This window comes from Neodiprion virginianus, chromosome 6 (genome assembly GCF_021901495.1).
Source record: "Neodiprion virginianus isolate iyNeoVirg1 chromosome 6, iyNeoVirg1.1, whole genome shotgun sequence".
Lineage (NCBI taxonomy): Eukaryota > Metazoa > Arthropoda > Insecta > Hymenoptera > Diprionidae > Neodiprion > Neodiprion virginianus.
The window spans coordinates 6,188,626-6,207,129 of NC_060882.1; the positions used below are offsets into that span (position 1 = coordinate 6,188,626).

At 39.3% G+C, this 18,504-nt stretch overlaps 3 protein-coding genes and 1 long non-coding RNA gene across 7 annotated transcripts; 2 read left to right on the forward strand and 2 right to left on the reverse strand.

The window, feature by feature from the left end:
- Positions 1–310: 310 nt before the first annotated feature.
- Positions 311–3,831, reverse strand: LOC124307880 (cyclic nucleotide-binding domain-containing protein 2-like). The gene is made up of 11 exons (XM_046770034.1): positions 3,761–3,831; positions 2,942–3,368; positions 2,685–2,861; positions 2,355–2,610; positions 2,057–2,161; positions 1,772–1,956; positions 1,429–1,668; positions 1,149–1,286; positions 906–1,050; positions 607–784; positions 311–523 (listed from the first exon to the last, which is right to left on the reverse strand). The coding sequence occupies exons 2-11, from the start codon at positions 3,029–3,031 to the stop codon at positions 385–387; spliced, it is 1,653 nt and encodes a 550-aa protein (XP_046625990.1). The 5' UTR covers positions 3,032–3,368; positions 3,761–3,831; the 3' UTR covers positions 311–384.
- Positions 3,832–5,753: 1,922 nt separating this feature from the next.
- LOC124307883 (proteasome maturation protein) lies at positions 5,754–7,117 on the forward strand. Its single transcript, XM_046770042.1, has 5 exons — positions 5,754–5,911; positions 6,275–6,372; positions 6,503–6,563; positions 6,644–6,819; positions 6,931–7,117. The coding sequence occupies exons 1-5, from the start codon at positions 5,909–5,911 to the stop codon at positions 7,016–7,018; spliced, it is 426 nt and encodes a 141-aa protein (XP_046625998.1). The 5' UTR covers positions 5,754–5,908; the 3' UTR covers positions 7,019–7,117.
- A 144-nt stretch (positions 7,118–7,261) lies between these two features.
- LOC124307882 (2-oxo-4-hydroxy-4-carboxy-5-ureidoimidazoline decarboxylase-like) lies at positions 7,262–9,083 on the reverse strand. 4 transcript variants are annotated; one of them, XM_046770041.1, is made up of 4 exons: positions 8,872–9,083; positions 7,934–8,069; positions 7,614–7,767; positions 7,262–7,528 (listed from the first exon to the last, which is right to left on the reverse strand). In XM_046770041.1, exons 1-4 carry the CDS (start codon positions 8,899–8,901, stop codon positions 7,342–7,344), a joined length of 507 nt encoding a protein of 168 aa, XP_046625997.1. In that variant the 5' UTR covers positions 8,902–9,083; the 3' UTR covers positions 7,262–7,341. The 4 variants fall into 4 exon arrangements, with proteins under 4 accessions (XP_046625997.1, XP_046625995.1, XP_046625994.1 ...); XM_046770039.1 differs by having other exon boundaries at positions 7,934–8,139; positions 8,872–9,079; XM_046770038.1 differs by lacking the exon at positions 8,872–9,083 and adding an exon at positions 8,548–8,844 and having other exon boundaries at positions 7,934–8,139.
- Positions 9,084–14,215: 5,132 nt separating this feature from the next.
- On the forward strand, positions 14,216–18,214 carry LOC124307884 (uncharacterized). Its single transcript, XR_006908880.1, has 3 exons — positions 14,216–14,316; positions 14,422–14,701; positions 16,935–18,214. It is a non-coding gene; the product is annotated as an uncharacterized LOC124307884 (long non-coding RNA).
- The last annotated feature ends 290 nt before the right edge of the window (positions 18,215–18,504 follow it).

Consider the following 18,504-nt stretch of genomic DNA (forward strand, 5'->3'; position numbering starts at 1 on the left):
ATTAATTTTCGTTAATAGAGTTTTCATTCGCTTTTACTTCCATCTTGTCTTAACTTGAACACAATATTTCTAGCTGTAACCTGCTAGCCCTGTCTCAGGTATGCTCAACACAGGAAATCTCCTTACTTTATGCTTTAACTTGTTTTACCCAACGTATATGTATAAATATAACACGTAGTTGATAAGATAATTATTGCATTGCTAGATCAATACTTTCTATTATTAGCTTTGGACGTTTGTGAATACTCAAAGAAAAACCAAAAACCGAATAGTTGAAGGATGGAATATTCAAGATTGTATACAGATTATATACGTTTTGGAATATTATATTACATAAACATTTCGACTTCCTATGCATCATCAAGTATTTTCGTTCAAAAAATTTCATTCAATCTTCTCAATCGTTTCTATTTCATCGGTAATTCTGATCGAGTAAGGTACGTCATGAATAGTCGTTGAATTTGGTATCTTCCGTCCGTTCTCAATGATATGGTGTAACAATCCCTTCTTGTATGTCATCCATCTGTTTAACGAAACAACAAAGTATTTAATAAGCTACATAATTAATAATATAATAACTAAATTTGTAAAACTGTACGCAAGTACCTGCGATTCTTGACAAATTTTTTAAACAGCTGCTCAGTTGTCGGATACTTCGAATCCATGAACAATCTGACTTGCTCCCAGATATTAGCACGGTTGTGTTCTAGCAACCAATAACGTGGAACGAGTAAACAGCGAGTCGGTGATATCGACACTATCCGACGGTTGCACATCTTTTCTCCTGCACAAATATTCACTTATACCTGTTATTTTATTGTCTGCAGTGCCGACATGAGATTTGACAACGACTCGTACTGTCTATGAGCGGCTAGATGACTCAACAAAAAATTGTAGCAACTCACCTAAACCGAAGCAGGCACCGCGATAAAATAAACAAATCTGCATGAAAACGGTGCGAACATTCTTGGGGTAAATCTTTTGTGAAGTGGCAGATGGTTCTTTCATTAGCATCTCAGTCACGTCCGTTATTTCGTGCCACTCATTTACCTAATTTATTTTTTACAGAATGATTTGTCATTCGTTTTACAGACTCGTTTGAAAAACATATGGTACTATAGAAGAAATCATTTGTAGTAGTAGCTTACCACGTCCTGTAGAGTCAGCGTAAAAATGCTTGTTCTCTCCATATCCACATTCATCGGTCGCCTGGATAGCATTAACTGCGTGTAATCGATCTCAGATGGTACGGACTGGAGAACTTTGCTATTGGAAAGTTTAGCCTGCTGTGACATTATGCGTTATAACTTTTTAATTTTAACGAGAAACTTGATTCGAAATGTTTGCAAATTTTTCAATAATCATGATATGTGTCCTCCGAATCAAATTCTTGCTTCTTAGGAAGATAAATGTAGGTAGGCAGCGGACCTGTAACGTAGAGTTGGAGATTCGTTCGGTCGTTTCGACCTCGTTAACTTGGTCTTGGAATGTCGGTTCAGCTTCATGCGAAGATTCTGAATTCTTAAAGTCTTGTGGGTCGTAAAGCTTGTATTTGACTTTATTGACAACAAGCTGCTCGTGAATAACCATGTGCTCAATTACTCTACACTTTCCGTGTAATATGAAATGCACGTAATTGACCATACCTTTTGCATCTCCCAGCAATACCTGAAAAGTCATTAATTTCACATCATTTGGTAGTGAAAACCATTCAGTTTCTGCAGTACAACTATAATCGTGTGCTTAGTATTCTACAGTTAAGCTTATTTACTTCGTCAGGTCGATAATCCCTAATTTTACTCAAAATACAGCATTCTCTCATAGTTTCTTCATCCCATCCTTTGAAGTAATTGAAGTTAACTATAGCATCCTTGAAAATTTCCCACTGCTTTGTTAGCCATGGTCTCAAAACTACATTAAAGTCTTCACGAGTTATGGTCAGCAAATCGACGGAGGCTGCGATAAACGTTAAACGAATTTAGTTAATCATTGTATGTCATTATTCGTTTTATAAGCCGTGGCGAATGATTTTATAACTCTACTACTTCTCAAGTACTTTTTGTTACTACAGTAGCAGATCGAGGAATAGCATGAAGTATCGCAACTTCACCGAACATGTCTCCCGGGCCGAGTGTTTCCATAACCCTTTCGATTCTGTCTCCTGTTTTAAATAACAATAACAACAACGACAATGATGGTAATAACATTATTCGATAGAAATATGAATATTGGGAATTATAACGATCAGAAACAAGTATCAAAGCAACGTTTGATCCTTTGAGAGATGTTTTTAAGATTCAAACGGCAAATCGAGAAATTTGTTTTTAAAAACTGTGTGACATATAAATGCGAACCGGTAACACTATCTTCGGCAATTTTGGACACCTTGACTTCTCCCCTAACAATGTAGTAAAGCATTTGCGGCATGTGTCCTTGCCGAACAAGAACTCGTTCTGAACCAAAATACTGGTAACCGGTCACGCCAGCAATTTGATCCCACATAGACTCTGGATACTTTTTATAGGGTTGAAGATTCCTCATAAGCACTGCTAAGTAGGCTCGATTTTCCTTCGATCTGCCAGGTATGTTGGTAAGGAGTACCGAACGGTCCTGCAAACGATATGACACCATCGTGGTCATCCATAAAGTCATAAATAAACATCGACCAATATTATGGAACTGACTTTGATTGTGAGCTTTTTTCTTTCAGGTACTCGCTTGCGCTGTGCCATCTTCACGTTCTTTGTTATGTCGTCGCCTACAAACTCTTCGAATACAGGCACTTCCTGTATCCATTCCATATACTCTAGAACCAACCGTGTTACAGCACGGAAACGATAGCGACCTTGCAGTTTCTTCGGCTGTGTAAATAGCGAAGTATTACAAACAATTTTCCCGGAAATTCCATTTTGAACTCTACGTGGTTAGTATACATACGTACTATTGGCTTTCTTTTCTCCGATTTCTTTTTTTTCGTAACCGTAGGTTTTACGAATATGTCTCTAAGAGAATTTGATCTGGCTCGGCTCATTTTAACGTAAAATTTTTACACTTTCTACGCGCCTGAGCAATTCATTGATATCCGCACTAACTCGACACGTCAACGTTAGAATCACTTCGAAGGAAAACTCACTGCGCCATATTGGTTTGATCAATAAATCTTTCCTCGAGTTTTCCATAGCAACGCATTCTTTTTATGAATTATGCAACGAAATGTTCAACGATGTTTCAACCTTCAACAAACTTTTTCATTTTCTCTGGCGGTAATATAGGTGTGTATAAATACTGCATGTTCTTGGATTTTACTGTTACTACAGATATTTCAGTGCGGGGAGAGTTAATTGGTTGATGCTCACGGCAAATCGCCTCTGCAATTTACAAATAAACCACAAGCCAGATTATTGACGTGCTCCTAATTTGTCCTTGTCCATTTATAATATTATTTTTTGGTATTCACGAAGTGGAAAAGTTTGAAAACCATTCCTCCGAAAAGTCTAATTCACAGTGAACATATCGTACAACTTTGCAAGTAATTGGGAACAGCTTTGGAACTTATAATGTCACGCTTACGACTACCCATTATTGCCGGAATGCAAATAATATGCAGAGTAAACAATAAACAATAACTTGCATGGGAAATTACAACATGATTGACGTTCTGAGGTCAGTTAAGAATGTTGTCCTCCGAATGTAAGTCTCTCTTGACGTTTCAAACAAAGCGCTCTATTATTAATTCGATGTCATTCTGGACAGAACTTACATTACCGGTTGAAAGTATTTGACCCAGTCAGTCAATAAATTTAATGCAAGGTACTTTTATAATCTCGACGCCGAGTCTCTCGCGTTGTTTCAAAGTGAAACGCCTGACGCCATGGCCGACGGCAATTCGGTAAGCGTCTCGCGTCGTCTGCAGAGACGAAACTCCGTAAGATAGAGTTTGGCCAGATATTGGCACCGAGTTATTTAGTACACGACTCTGCCGCACCGAGCGCACTTGATGCGCGGTCCTCTCTGAAAACACAAAATGGCGTCGTAAGAATGACGTGCCAGCATCTGTATCCGTTGATCCTTGGGTTTTTTTGGTACTGCTACAGGGTTGACGGAAGATTGGAATGTAAGATGCCGTTTAATAGTTCGTTGTGTTCAAGCTTCTCAAGAACGCCTTGTTCTATCTACCGGCCTGTAAATCAGGGTATCTTTGATATATGGCTGAAAAACGACGAAGCTGTGATAGAAAATCCCAGTTTGTTTTAGGATTGCTTTGTGAGTATTTCTCTGAGAGGACTCTCCCTCCCTGTCTGTTATTTGAATCTAATGAATAATAATATTTAAGAGAACCGAACATAAAGTACGCTCGGTGCGGTGAAGCCTTGTACTAAATAACTCTCTGCCAATTGCTAGCCCACTTCTTACTAGTGAGTACGGCACTCGGGCAGTGAACCGTGCATAGACAAACCACGGCACCGCGAGTGACAGTTTTATCTAAAATTGGATTCCTCCGAACTTCTCGCTGCAAGTCGATACTCATTGTCAGTATACGATTCTTCATTCCTCATCTTATCGCATTTTCCTGCAACGTTCTAGTTCTATATTTATACTGCGCATTCTATCATTACGAAATAATTGTTATGCAAAAACGCAAGAGGCGACCATTTACAAATTGCCGAATGTTATTGGTATACTCATGTATCAGGTATACCAAGAGATTATCTTGAAAGTTCACAGTTGGTCACGAACTCTCTGTTCGCACCACTCAAGTTTTCAGTTTGTTTATCGCAGGCTGGCCATCCTATCTTTAACTTTAAACTGTGAAAAGCCGTAAAATGATTGCATCGATGACGACTACGATTACATTGTCATTTTATTTACGGGGCATTCCCTGTCAAAACAAAAATGTCGACGATTATGTTTCCGTTTTATTTACGAGGCATTTCCTGTCAAAACATAATCGTCGTCGTCGTCGATGCAATCATTTTACGGCCTTTCACAGTTTGAAATTAAAGATGGGATGGCCAGCCTGCGAGAAACAAACGAAGAATTTGAGTAGTGCCGAGTCGGCGGTGAGCAACTGCGAACTTTCAGGATAATCTCTTGGTGTGAAAAATATAGTAAGTTTTGAATCGATTTAGAACTTTTGACATCTGTTAATGGTGATCTGAATTATGTAATTCGATCAATCAATTTTCGAACATAATATGAAAAATGAACCGATCATTAGATTTGAAAAAATATGCAGCACATATTCAGTTCTCACGCTTATGTGATGAGTATTCTATGTCCTGCGTGTCTGCAGTTATTAAAATTAAAATGCGTGAATAAATGTTCTGTTCTATTTTTCTTCCAGTGAAACTCGTATGCCTCTTCAACGTTAGGCCTGGAAAGATGCAGGTACGAAAGCTGCGTCTAATGAATGGAACGACCTATAGAAGGTAAAAGAAATTCTAAAGTTATTTTCTGGTCATTTAATGTGCAGTGCATTTGTATGTGAATTTTTTGTCCAGAGCTGCGATTAATTCACGCGAATCAATCGCGCCTTTAGCGCGTCAATTTTGCGAACGCCACACGAAAATCGTATTTATAGTCAGAAATATAAATCTCGAATAGTAGCAATTCATTATATGGCAAATGTAATTTGCATTGTCAGCTAAGTTCGTGATGTAAATAAAGGTTAGTTGTTGACAATGGTTTTGACTTACCACCACGAATCTCGGCAAGTGAGTTTCAAAAGTTTGTTGCCAGAGGGCGTTTTCACGCCTCAACTCAGCTAACTTCACACCATTACCGCTCATTTCGCGATCAGTGCTCGTGTATAGCGTGTTATATTTCACCGCGGCTCTTCGTCAAGTCACGAGCGAACGAAATATTATTGAATAAGCAACCCCAGAAGCCGTTTGAAAAGTAATTCAATATGGTAAGACTAACTCCTTCATTTTATTATATATTTGCGATACTTTAATATTTTTCTCCACGTGATTATTCGGCCAGTTCGTCGAATTTCTCGAACGTGACATTTGCAATATTTTTATTAAGGTTATGTTTATCCTCGTACTGATGACAAGTGTATCTTTTCTACATCGATGAATAAGTACTGAAGCTTTGTTTAATACGCTGTGATCCTATGTGAATATATCGTTGATAAGAAATCTAGCCGCCTGTTTCATTTCACGATTCGCATTTTTCTGTCATTTAAAACGTCCATAGTCGCGAATTAGGTTAGGCGAAATTATCCTTCAACAGCAAATCAACAAATTTCTGCTCACACTTTTCCGCTCAGAGTTTTGGTCTACCATCCGTGAAACCCAAGCCCTCGGCTGCAGATATAATCAGCATCCCCGACGACACGCATGGTGTTCCAAATGCACTTGTTTCAGGGTAAGTCACAATCAAGTATAAAGATATTTGTCATTGTTCCATTGGTTGATTTTCATCCGTATTCGCTTTTCGCCGTATAACAACTTTCTCAAAGAGAAGGAGAATAGTTGAATGAAATTTAATTGCACAGGCTATCTTCAACAAGAGCAAATCTTGGATTTTCACATCCTCTGCAAGCCTCCGAGCAAAACGTAAGTCGTAGTCAGACTGACTATTGCTTCTTTATACTAAGGCATTTACAGTTTTCACATCTTTTTATTCTGATCTCCAGTACGTGCAGAATAAATTGCGCATGGATATGGTTATGCTGAGAAACACGCAAGGACTTCACGCGCCAATGCGTCTAGCCATGGAACTCAAAGCCGCTGACAAAGTTGGGAGACTACCGTTTCTTCCATCTTCTGGCCTCATGCGGGATGTTATTCTTGGTAGAGACGAAGAAATTGGGTAAGAGCTCTGATGACTGTGGATCACGGACCAAAAACAACGCAGCTTTGGATCTGAATGGAATTTTATCTTGCGTCAAACAAGTGACGACATTAATTTTACAATTCACAGATTCGAAGACATCTTCAACAACGCTGAATTTAGGGAACAAATGTGTCAGCCTCACGCGATGGTTGAAAAGAGTTTGGGAATTCTCTAAACATCGATTGGATCCTTATTTATAAGCTTGTAATATCATAATTTGCACTCTGTTATTGTGCTCAATGGCAAAGGCAATTAATGAATACTTTTTTCGATATCTGTGCATTTCTTTTTATTTGATATTTACGAATGAATCCTCGTTTGCATGATTAAAAAATTTCGTCAAATTGTCGAACAGTGGCTTACGCAGATACTTAAGAATAAATATCAATTAATCACGTTACATGTATGTAAGATTTTCAATCCGCATGTTATCTCCGAGCAGAAAAAGTAAAAATTGTCCATGTGTATGAGACAAGTGAACAAATTACTTTAACAAATTTATCGAGCATCCGACCAGACGACGTCTAGCAGGCGAATCCTGCATATCTTTTTGACTTCTTGAATCCCGACCTCAAGTTCCGTCTCGGGAGAATTGTTCAAACGATTTTCTATGCCGCTCAGAATCGCTGCCACTTTATTTTCCCGGGCACATATGACAAATGGAAAGTGAAATTTTTCTTTGTACCTGAAATTTCAAACAACATATCGACCTTTTTTTTCCCTCGTGTAGCAACGGAACAAGATAATTTAAAATTGGCGTTTTTACTCACATGGCATTGAGATTCGCTAACGTTTGTTTTTCTTCTCGCGTCATCTCGTCGAGTCCTGCACACTTTTGCTCGTTCTGTGACTCGGTGGTCAATTTTCCCTCCTCGGCCAATTTACCCGCCAAATCTGGATGCTTGATCAGTACGTTTTCCTTCTCTGAAAACCAATTCATAGACACGTTGACCGATATTCTTACAAAACAAACGGATTCGGACTTGAAACCTGCATTTTACGTTTCGAAAAACTTTCGGTACTGTCTTCAAGCGAATCCATCATGCGTTGCGAGCTCGTCAATTACTTAACAAAAATCAAAGTTACGCACCGTGGTTCTTCAGCTTGTCCAAATAATCATCGAAGGCATTTCGCAACGATTCCGTCGAAAGAAACGGCCGTTTTGTTGCCACCCATCCAGCCGCCTCTGGACAGTGTTCGATCACGTTTCCAAAAAGCCATTCAAACTGTTCCGTGGGTAGAGCATTAACTTCAAGTATACTCAATATCCCGTTGGGTGACATTATTCTAAACAAGCTATTTAAAGACATTTTATTACCGACGTATATTGCCAAACTTATTCACTCGATATTGTTGTCACACCGGCATTGTACCGACTGTATAAAATCACGCGATCATCTTACAATTGTTGAAATAGATTCTAACAAGTATCAGGATTACATTGTTGACTTGTCATTTCTCACACTTTTTATCGCATACCCGAGTGCCTTTCGAAGATCAGCTACCAACGATAAGTAAGTTAATGTAAGCTGGCAGTCTGACTAATTTTTAGAATCTTGCCATTTCTACAACGCCGAGCTAAGCGAATTGTTATTGTAACTGTGAAAAAAGATACCTGTGCAAACGTTTGTGCAGATGCGAGGTAATACAATCTGATATAAAATTTTCGTATCATTACAAACTTGATTACAAACGATACTTCACCTGAGTTATTCTACAAATTTGTTTCGTTGAAATTAAAGGCTCGTCAAAATAGGCGCGTTGATTTTTGATTTTTTATCGTTTTGTAAATGCAAGTTAAACAGTCGCTATCGCATGATTCTTCGCGTCGAACGAGTAAAAAGGTTCACTCTCATACACTTGTTTACACCGTCTACTGGAATTCGTCCGTTATCGCATCTTCGTATCGAGAATGTTGCGTAACATTTGACAAACGTGTGACATTGTACACATGTACACACGTATAGCGACACGTTCACCTGCGGCGTATCGGTATATTCGATATAAAACTGACGTTATATTACTCACGTGTTGCTTCGAAACGTTCTTAATCGCCATTATGTTTCGTTATAGAAATCCTGCACTATAATCGTAATCTCTACCACTGGAGGCTGGAGCAAAGGTCATCGTATAATTACGCGATACTGCTCGTTTCGTGAAAACATTTTCCCAGATATCGTTCGGTATTTAATACACAGATGACTGATATATATCGAACGAAATCTGTTTAATTTGTTAGCGTTAGTCACGATTTTTTTATACACACACCGCTATCAAACGTTAAATTCATTGCGAAATATTGATGGAATTTTTTGCTACGTGCATTTGTACTTACAATTAGTAATCATCTTATTTCACTCGATGTCTGTTCGTCCGTTTCTTTTTTCTATCTCAACGAAACTCGTTTCCGTATAATTAAGTAAAAACTTGCAGCATTATCTTGATTTGTTTTTAATTTTGACATTTACCGCCTTGCTTACGTATTATACTTCCGGTATTTTTTCCGCACATTCATCAATCGCCGACAATGAAACTGACAATGAGCTGTTTCCGAACAGTTAGTCATTTCCGTAGTCAGATAGAAATACAGCTTGTACGGAGTACAGCAAATTGTACGGAACTTTCTCCCTCTGCGCACTGCATGGTCTATGGCCGCCCGATACATAGCCCGCGAAAATTCAAATTCAAATATTCCCCGCCGTATTTTTAAGTCGATCGAATTCACGGTGGTTTCGATTATTAACCAGGCTGTAGATTGGAGATATTGTTTAATTCCTGATCGTGCATAGATGTAAAGAGTATTCGTGCTGTTGTAGCTATGTTTTTTAATTACGCCACCTAATTCGCATACTTTTATCTTCATCTACGTTATCGCGTGCGGAATTATTTTCGAGAGATGGTATTCTTAGATATTTTTTTACGTTCGTGTACGCGTGACTCATAAATTACGTTCATCAGAGGGCGTCGAATGAGCTTCTCGAAGCTGTCGCAAACTGCACCCTCCCCCCCCCCCTCCGCCCCTCTTCACTCTCCCCCCTTCTCACTTTTTCCGTTTCTGTCTAGATGCACACGACCAGAGGCTGTTAGAGGGCAATTAGGTGGGCCTGCCATTGATGTGGCCTCCAATAACGAATGCAGGTGTAACATTATGATCGTGAGTATACAATGATCAGGCGCCATTTTACTTTCAACCTGAAACTCGGGTATATTTTCCAGTCATGAGAATTGGAATGATTCTTGTTCGAACGGACTTTATGCAAATCTGTATTAATACGGTAGACGCGGTTTAGAGGGTAAAAGAAAGCACACGTAGCTATCGAAATGCGCAGTATCCTTGAAATCTTCGTGCCAAACAACCATCATTCGAATCGCCGTGCAAATTCGGATACAATTTTTACAGTCACAATGTTTTATTATTGTCAGATTCTTTTTATCTTACCGAATCAAAGTGGAGCGGTAATCGTACTTCCACACCGACAAAAATTTCATTTGTGACAATTACTAGAAGAAGATAGGAAAATGGGTATTGTTATGATAATGTTTTCAATATTATTGAAATTATAAGAAAACATGGTACAAGTAACGAGGTATTTAATTAAGGTGATTGCAGTTGTAGATACTGCATTTTCTGTTTATTGCAACATTCTATCCCTTTGTTTAGTTCACTACTTTTCTTTCTCTTATATAAGGTCTCAACATCAATTTATTATTGCATCGAAATCAAGGTATCGCAATAGTTACGATAAAATGTAGCACAAGTAATCATAATCAACAAAAATAGTAACACCATGCAGGCTACACAGTGGGTCCCCTATTTCCCCAGAAGTACTCTATTTTTTTTTTCTTCTCGTACAAGCACTTTCAAACTGAAGGTTTCCCCTAAATTTGACCCTAAAGCAGTCAATTTCCTCCAAAAACCCCTTATTTTAACTGTCAGTTGCTTTTTTTTCATCAACTAAAATGGACCGAAAGGATCATTTAATTCTTGAGAACAGTGCTTATACTTCCAACTTAATATGCGAACAAAAAGAAATATGCATTGAATCTCGAAACTCTTTTATAATTCATAAAACCATAATTTTTACGGTTTAAGTTTAGTTTCATTTTAGTTTACGAAAAATAAATAATTAGTAAACATCAAAAATTTCAATGTATTTTAGATAAAACATTTCAATACGAATATTCGAGTACCCAAATATTTTTATAATTACAGGGGTTTTTCTTTTTGTATAATACGAACATATTTTTGGCGTAAAAACTTATCGAAATAATTTCAATTCGACCGAAATAACGGACACCCAAGTGTGTATTTAATTTCACTATATTTGGTCAGTACTATGAAAAAATATTGAAACCTTAAACCCCCTTATTTTAACAAAGCTTTCCCCCGTTTCCCCTAAAATTGCCTGGCACGAGCACTGTCAAGCCTGTAGCACAGGTTAGAATTTCCGGTTACAGCTGCACAACACTCATTTTCATTTTCTACCCAAAACAATATTTTTTTCTTTACGGTAAGAAATGAAAATAGTCGAGGACTGTTACCGTTGTACGTGCAACCGCAACTTTAAAATTTCTCTCGGTACACACGCGCTTGTTGCTGAGCTTGGAAAGTTTTTTTTTATTTTTTTTTCCAAACAAGTTTCCGTAGGTCCTTCGGTACGAAATCCATGTGTAGGTATAAGGGACGCGTTGATCCTGCCGAGTAGGAAACGGGAGGAATGGAATGGAAAAGAAGAGAAAAGGACTGGACGTTTTATTACAGTTTTCATCCTCAGATTAGTCCCTTTGGAAGCGTCGATACTCGATTCCGCAGCTAGCCGGGTCTTTATTGCCACCATAAAAGTATCTATTTGGCGTTTTCAGCCGCACCCTGTGCCGCAGGCACCGCGTTACGTTGTGTAAGGGTATGACGGGTGCAAAGCGCGAGGGTAGGAATGAAAAGTAGCGGCAAAGTTTGAGGAAACTAGGGAGGACAGAAGACGGGGAACCGTTTCTCCGCTCTCCGTCAACCCTTGACGATCTTTTGGAAAAATTCCAAAAATCCCACGGAATCTTGAGGATCTACGACCACGGACGCGGTGGGTCCAAACTCGAAGGCTTCTCTGCGCTGTTTCCTCTTCTGCGACACAGCCTGTACGTTACACACCCACTACGGACAGATCAGATATACAAGGGTGTAAATAACGCGTCACGAGTTAATGTCACAGGGTTAAATTTGGAACGATGCCCTTTCGGCTCTTTCGATAGCTTGCCTTGCCGAATATTTTCTGTAGTAAATTAGTCAGGTTTAAATACGCAACGTTAACGTAACGAGACGTTTTTTGGGGGGGATTGTTTCGTAACTTTGGGATTTTTTTTTGAAATTCAGTAAACCTATTCTAATTTTCCTAACTCGACTGACCGACCTTCAAAGTTATTCTGAAATTGTAAAACAGAGGCTTCGTTTTCTCCGACGTTTCGTTACGTTAAATGTGACTAATTGTAAACTTGAATTAAAATGTGGTAAAAAAATCGCCAGTTATTCGGAACGAAAATTCGAAGCTACTTTTTATTCTTCTCCTTCCAACTAACTATATGTACATACATATTTCCTAATCATAAATCTGCGAAAAGAAGTTTATAACTTCAAATCGCATAAACTTGAACCACAGCGAATCCCGATACTCGCTTATTTCATCGCGTTACAGTTTTACCAATCTTTATAAAATCTATCCGAAAAAAATGAGGTCTTGCAATTAGCGCGTCATATTAACGCGTCTGCAGTTTCAGATGCGTTAAAAAATAATCGTTCGTAAATTAGGTAGATCAAATATAGACGAAAAGACAGCCTACTTCGGCGTTTATATTTTAATTGCAGACGTCTGATAATTCGACGAGTGCAATCGCGGTGAACGCACCTTTGTTAACATTTTACAAACCTCTCCGAAATTCACTTACAGGCAACGGCCACGATTCTTCGCCATATCTCTCTCTCTCTCTCTCTTTCTCTTTTTTTTTTTAGGAAGCGTTCGCCGTGTCAGAAAATCTTGCCCTCGATCTCCGTCGAATCATGCGTTGGGAAACCGAAAATTGTGTACAAACTTACAAGTTATATTGCACCTGCGAGTAGGCCATGCAATTTGTCTGAGAAAAAAAAAATAAAAAATAAATAAAAAAAGGTGCACGAAACGAATAGCCCTGTAATACGCTTCGTTTTTTGATCGTTGCGTTGCAGGTATCACTCACCGGTCTCGCAACCTCAATTCAAAGCTCGTACGTATAAATTCGTACGCTCCAAAACCTCGATTATACGTCTAAGCTGATCCGCCCTGTAGATTAAGTCGCGACGTATACGAATTCGTGAAGAAAACCCGCTCGACGATTACGGAATTTAGATGTTTCAGTTTACCGTGGAATTAGCTGGAAAATCTGTATCCACGTCGCCTATTCTCTTACTCGAGGGTTTCGTGCGATTAGAACGGTGACGATTAGCTAATCGAGAGCTTCGGGTGGCAAATTAGAGCTATCAAGAGTCGTAACGAACACCGTATAAAAGAGAAAGGATTTGCCTAATCCGCCGCAAATCTCGCGGCTCGTCTATTTATTCAGTTATAATCAAATTGACCGTAGTTTGTGAAATTGTACGCGACTCGGTTCAATCAACGTATCGATTCTCTGCTAGCATATGCCTACTAATCGGTGAATTTACTTTCTCAAAAACACGACGATCTCTTTCATCTTCTTTCCAAAATGATCTTTCTCATTCGTCCAGTGCTCCGCTGTATCGCATTTTTCGATCTTCGGTGTACGTCGTTGCACGTGCGTGCGTTAGGTGTCGAAATGTGTAAGGATTTTGCCGAAAAAGGAAAGAAACAAATTGACTCAACGTAATTTGATTGCCCGTTTATCGAAATACCTCGAAACGATTTGAGATATACGATAAGCTCGACGTGCTTGACGTCATCGGTGTGCTACGAGGTCGGCAATAAAACATATTTAGAGCAAGGCTCGCGCGGTAAAAATCCATAAGATTTTATCAATGTCGTCTTTTCATAAGTCCTATATACGCCTATCCGTGCAGTGCCTGTCGGTGCGTGGATATACAATTTTACGTCCATGTCCGTAAGTACGGACACACGCGCATCCAAGCCCCAGAAAACTTTCAGGACTCTTTACCTCTCACATTTTCGTTCCCTCTTCCTCGGCTAATCCATAACTCGAAACAGACTTCTATACCCGTTTATTATTCTTACACCCCTGGCGGTTAGCGGAGATTTAGCCAACGAATCGTTCGCTGTTATCAGTCCTTTGTTTACACGACACAGGTATCGAATGCCCGGGCAAAGCACGTCTATGAGCATCTTGACCACAACGCTGAGTCACTTTGAACTTTGTTAGTCACGAGTCGTTGATTCGTACACTTGTGCCTGTGCCTTAACTTGACACTTTGCATTATCAACGATCTCGATAATTTCTCACCTGACTTCCGTACCGGTACGTATAAATGGAATAAGTCACGTCATAATGCGAATGACACTTCGTCAAACTCCTTAAAACTTACAAGCATGGTGAAATAAAAATTCTCCCCTTTATTCTCAGCGTTGGAAAAATCGAACGAGTACGTTATCCTGCGTTTATTTCGGACCCTCTCACGACCAACAAGATATTGGCACGGCGGCTGGTTTTTAGCACGACATGGCACAACGCGTTCGATGGTGTGATGATGCTAGGTCATAACGCGCAACGAGGAAATGGCATAAATTGGATGAGGGTGGAGCACCGAGCGCTTCTCTCGCCTCTCTCTCTCTCCATCTCTCTCTCTCGGTGGCTGGTAAATAATTGGAGTGCTTTCGAAACAACCCCTGAGGCAATCCGTGCAGTATGTGATATTATATGATTTATCCCGCGAATGAATACAGGCGGTAACGGCTATTGCGCACTCTCCTCGATCGTCGATAACGTAGGTCAATAAATCCGATGACGATCTTAGGCCGCGGATATCTTGACGAAATAGATTACCGAACGACGTGTACTTGTCGGCTCGAGACTAATTTTCATGCCATTTCTATTCGCGAGAATAACGCGTCGGAATTTTACACCCGTGAATCAAGTTGAAAATAAAATCGTGGAAAAATCGTCGACTGCCCGGCGACTCCGGTGCAGCAATGTTAAAACGGTTCGCGGGTTAGGAGGGAAAAAATTAAAGAAGTTGTTCGAAAGTGGGCGGAGGAGTTGAACCGGGGATGCAGGGGATGGTTCAGGGAAACCGCAGGGGTCAGGGGGGTCGGACATCGATCTGGTAGTTAAGTTAAGGGCCCCCCAGAGACTCGTTGCCACAACCACCGTCGCTCGCTCGCTTCTGCCCCCGACATCTCTCTCTCTCTCTCTCTCTCTCTTTCAGCGAGACGAAAATCCGGAGGATTCACTACCCCCGGTTACGTCGCTGCTCCCTGCATAACCACATAACCACATATCCACCCCGCAACACGCACACGTACGTGCGGTGTGCCGTTTTTACGGACTTTTTCAAGTCCCGAAAACACGACGCCGGCTATGCGACTAGAGCTTGTTTGCTTCCCTTTCCGTAGCGTGTTTTTTCTTTGCTTCGTTGTCATTATGGCCCTTGATATTTTTCAATGCAAATGTAAATAAGCGCAAACATTCTTGTGATATAATATGTAGGTATGTATGTAATATTAGGTGCACAAGAACGTGGCGTACGATTCGATGGAAAGTTGTCGGTGAAATGTTTTAGAAAGTTTAATGTTTCGGACGTTGTTATCTACGTTCTTATAATATTAAAAAAAAAGCTTTGCTTTTACTCGATGAAAGTACCAAAATCGCTCGTGCTGATGAAACTTTGATACAGGATTCCTGATACACGTTGAACATTTGTTTATTTTCAAGATCAAATTGTCTTACCGTCAGTAGATTTTAGGGCTTATGTCGTACACACAACCTACCTTTTTGTTTACAAATAACCTCGACATCACAAATCGAAAGATTTTATTGAAATTGATGATTTAGACAGTAAAATCATTTCGTAAAGATCGCAAAGTGACCTTTCAATTATAAATTATCGTTTCAACGTAATTTACACTAGATGAATTGCAACATGAAACGACGTCAACGCAACGCGCCATTGTTAATGTTAGATTCATCCAGAATAGTATAAAGGCCGCTGCGATGATTGGTTCAAAAAATTACACAGACGGAGAACTGAGACATTCTTGTACGTCTCCTCCTCCGTTGACTGTAAGATTTTCCGGTAACGTTTTTTGAGTGCCCGAAAGAACCTCGTCCGCACTTTTTTCACTCAATTTTCCGCAGATCCGGTACCCCAATGGCGACGTGGTTCTCATTTGGTGATAGGATGGAACGTGCAGGTTATCCCAATTTGGACACAGAGCTGAAAATTTGAGCCTTAGAATCTTAAATACCCGCACGCGGACACAAAAATTACCGAAATGTCCGTAATATATTTATTTATGCTTTAAGACACACGAGTCTCATCGTTATATTAATTAATCAGTTGGTTAAACCTCTCCTCGCAAACGAATGATAGTTTTTTGTTTTCTCTTCTGGTATCGTTTGGTCTACGCATACCTGTAAATTGTTTTCTTCAATTAGCGTCCGCACGGATTTGTATTCTATTTACAACGGCAGATAGGAGTCTGTCAATTCTAGGATCGCCAGATTGGCGGTCATACCGGTGAGTCAAAGGACGCCGCGCCTGAGTAAATACAAACACCCCCTCACCCTCCCCTTAGGAAGGAGAAATATTTACCTGTACACGTCATTCTTATTTTTCCCCATACTAAGCTTTTCTACCAGGAAATAAGAAAATCTTTTTCACCGATCCGTAGCTCGATGGTTTACCAATCGTCAGCGTAGAAATTCGTCTTTTCTAAACCTCTGCGAGTGAAGTCGCAAAAACAAATGTGGAAATTTCCTAAATTCTTTTAATATTTAAACCTACGTATTTGCCCGAATAACTGATTTAGTGACTTTTAGCTTGACGCTCCGCAACTCTGAGAGCCTTATTCTTACTAACTTTTTCTACGGTCGTAACAATCCGCCTCTTCATTTTTAATTTTTTTTTTTATTTGCAGTGCAAAAATTGCGATGTCGAAACGATTGTTACTGACATGCGTGGGTCCTGAACTAGCATCGATAGAATTACAAGTAGCATTATATATGGTGTAGAAAAATGTATACGATCGATTTTGTTTTCTTGGACCTTTTAAAATTTTTTTTTTTTTTTTTTATCCAACGTAAGATTTCATAGCTAGAAATTTGTAATGAAATAATAGTAATAGTAATAATGATAAAAAAAAAAAATTATAATAATAATTCATTTCGTTGCGATTACATTCAATTACGCATACCTACGCATACGCGCATGTGTACACACAGTTTTCTAGCCAACGTGCCGATTTTCACGCACATAATACATGAACATCGCGACTATTACGACGATCAGCTTAATCGTAGCTGCATTAACTTTTTGGTACGTAAAAATTTCAAATCGACACTACAATAACGCCTCCTATTTTATACAAGATTATTTCAGGGTCGAAACGATGAGTCGTTATTGTATCGGGTATCTCATTTTTAAGGCATTGTTATGGCCGTGTACCTATAATATACACATATAGGCATATACGCATACATATTACACAGTAAATTAGTCGCGTTTCTGTCTGTATTTTTTTTTTTTCTTTTTTTTTTTTTGTTTTATCCAGGTTTCTACCGTTTACGGTTCAATTTTTCTTCTCGATCGCAAAGAATTTCCGAAATACGAACAACGTAAACGGGCGAGGTTGAGTCGTAAAGCCACGTTGATTTTTTTTTTTTTTATCGAAAAAAATGCGTCCCTATCTTGTCATTTATTACAGTGGCAACTCAATCACTGGCGTCAACTCGTCTAGTCAGATCGATCCGCAACTGTGCGTCCAGGTTCGTTACAGGTTCATTTTTGCAGAATGAAAAAAAAATAAAAAAAAGCGGGTTTGCGTCCGACGAATTTATTTATGTAACGTCGATGCATAATTTAATTAAGACACCAATTTTATTTAAATGTCTATTATAACGATAAACTTTATTATATACTTGTAAATATAACACTAAATTTTAAGTAAATATAATACTCTTATATATGCGTCTGCGGATTTGGGGTAGAATTCCGATTTCTCTTTTCTTTCATCATCTTGTTTTTTTTTTATATCTTTAGCCTCGATCGTTTTGGCCTGTTTCGAAATATCAAATTCCTCGGAATTCAGACCAGCAGATCCGCAGACTCTAAGTCGGACGTATTCTTTCATTAGTCCGCTTAGAAAATAACACAACCATAATATATCTAACAATTAACGCCGGACGGCTGATTATATAGTGTTCCCCGTCAACGGGTCCTGCGGAAACAGACGTATTTCACCGAGGAATTTAAGTACTGTCCGAGACCTATTTCGTCAGGCGGCTAGAACGGCGTAATCTCGTTGTCAGTCGAATCTGCAAGATGCGCACGGAGCTTTGCTTACACTTACCGTGGCATCATTCGGGATTAGTCCGTTCTAAACTCGCTAGCGGAATACGTCGCTTCTAAATTTCTCGTCGAAGTACGTCTGTTTTCACAGGACCCGTCTTTATCCCCTAAATTATATTAAAAAACCCGTTAAAAATAAT

Coding starts and splice junctions, on each gene's coding strand:
- LOC124307880 (XM_046770034.1), bottom strand. CDS start 3,031: ATGAGCCGAGCCAGATCAAATTCTCTTAGAGACATATTCGTAAAACCT. Junction 1,957..2,056: donor TGCTACTGTAGTAACAAAAA/GTACTTGAGAAG, acceptor CGTTTATCGCAG/CCTCCGTCGATTTGCTGACC. Junction 1,287..1,428: donor TCTCCAACTCTACGTTACAG/GTCCGCTGCCTA, acceptor ATAATGTCACAG/CAGGCTAAACTTTCCAATAG.
- LOC124307882 (XM_046770039.1), bottom strand. CDS start 8,126: ATGTCACCCAACGGGATATTGAGTATACTTGAAGTTAATGCTCTACCC. Junction 7,768..7,933: donor GGACAAGCTGAAGAACCACG/GTGCGTAACTTT, acceptor ATTGGTTTTCAG/AGAAGGAAAACGTACTGATC. Junction 7,529..7,613: donor TTAGCGAATCTCAATGCCAT/GTGAGTAAAAAC, acceptor TTGAAATTTCAG/GTACAAAGAAAAATTTCACT.
- LOC124307883 (XM_046770042.1), top strand. Junction 6,373..6,502: donor CCAAATGCACTTGTTTCAGG/GTAAGTCACAAT, acceptor TTAATTGCACAG/GCTATCTTCAACAAGAGCAA. Junction 6,564..6,643: donor TGCAAGCCTCCGAGCAAAAC/GTAAGTCGTAGT, acceptor TCTGATCTCCAG/TACGTGCAGAATAAATTGCG.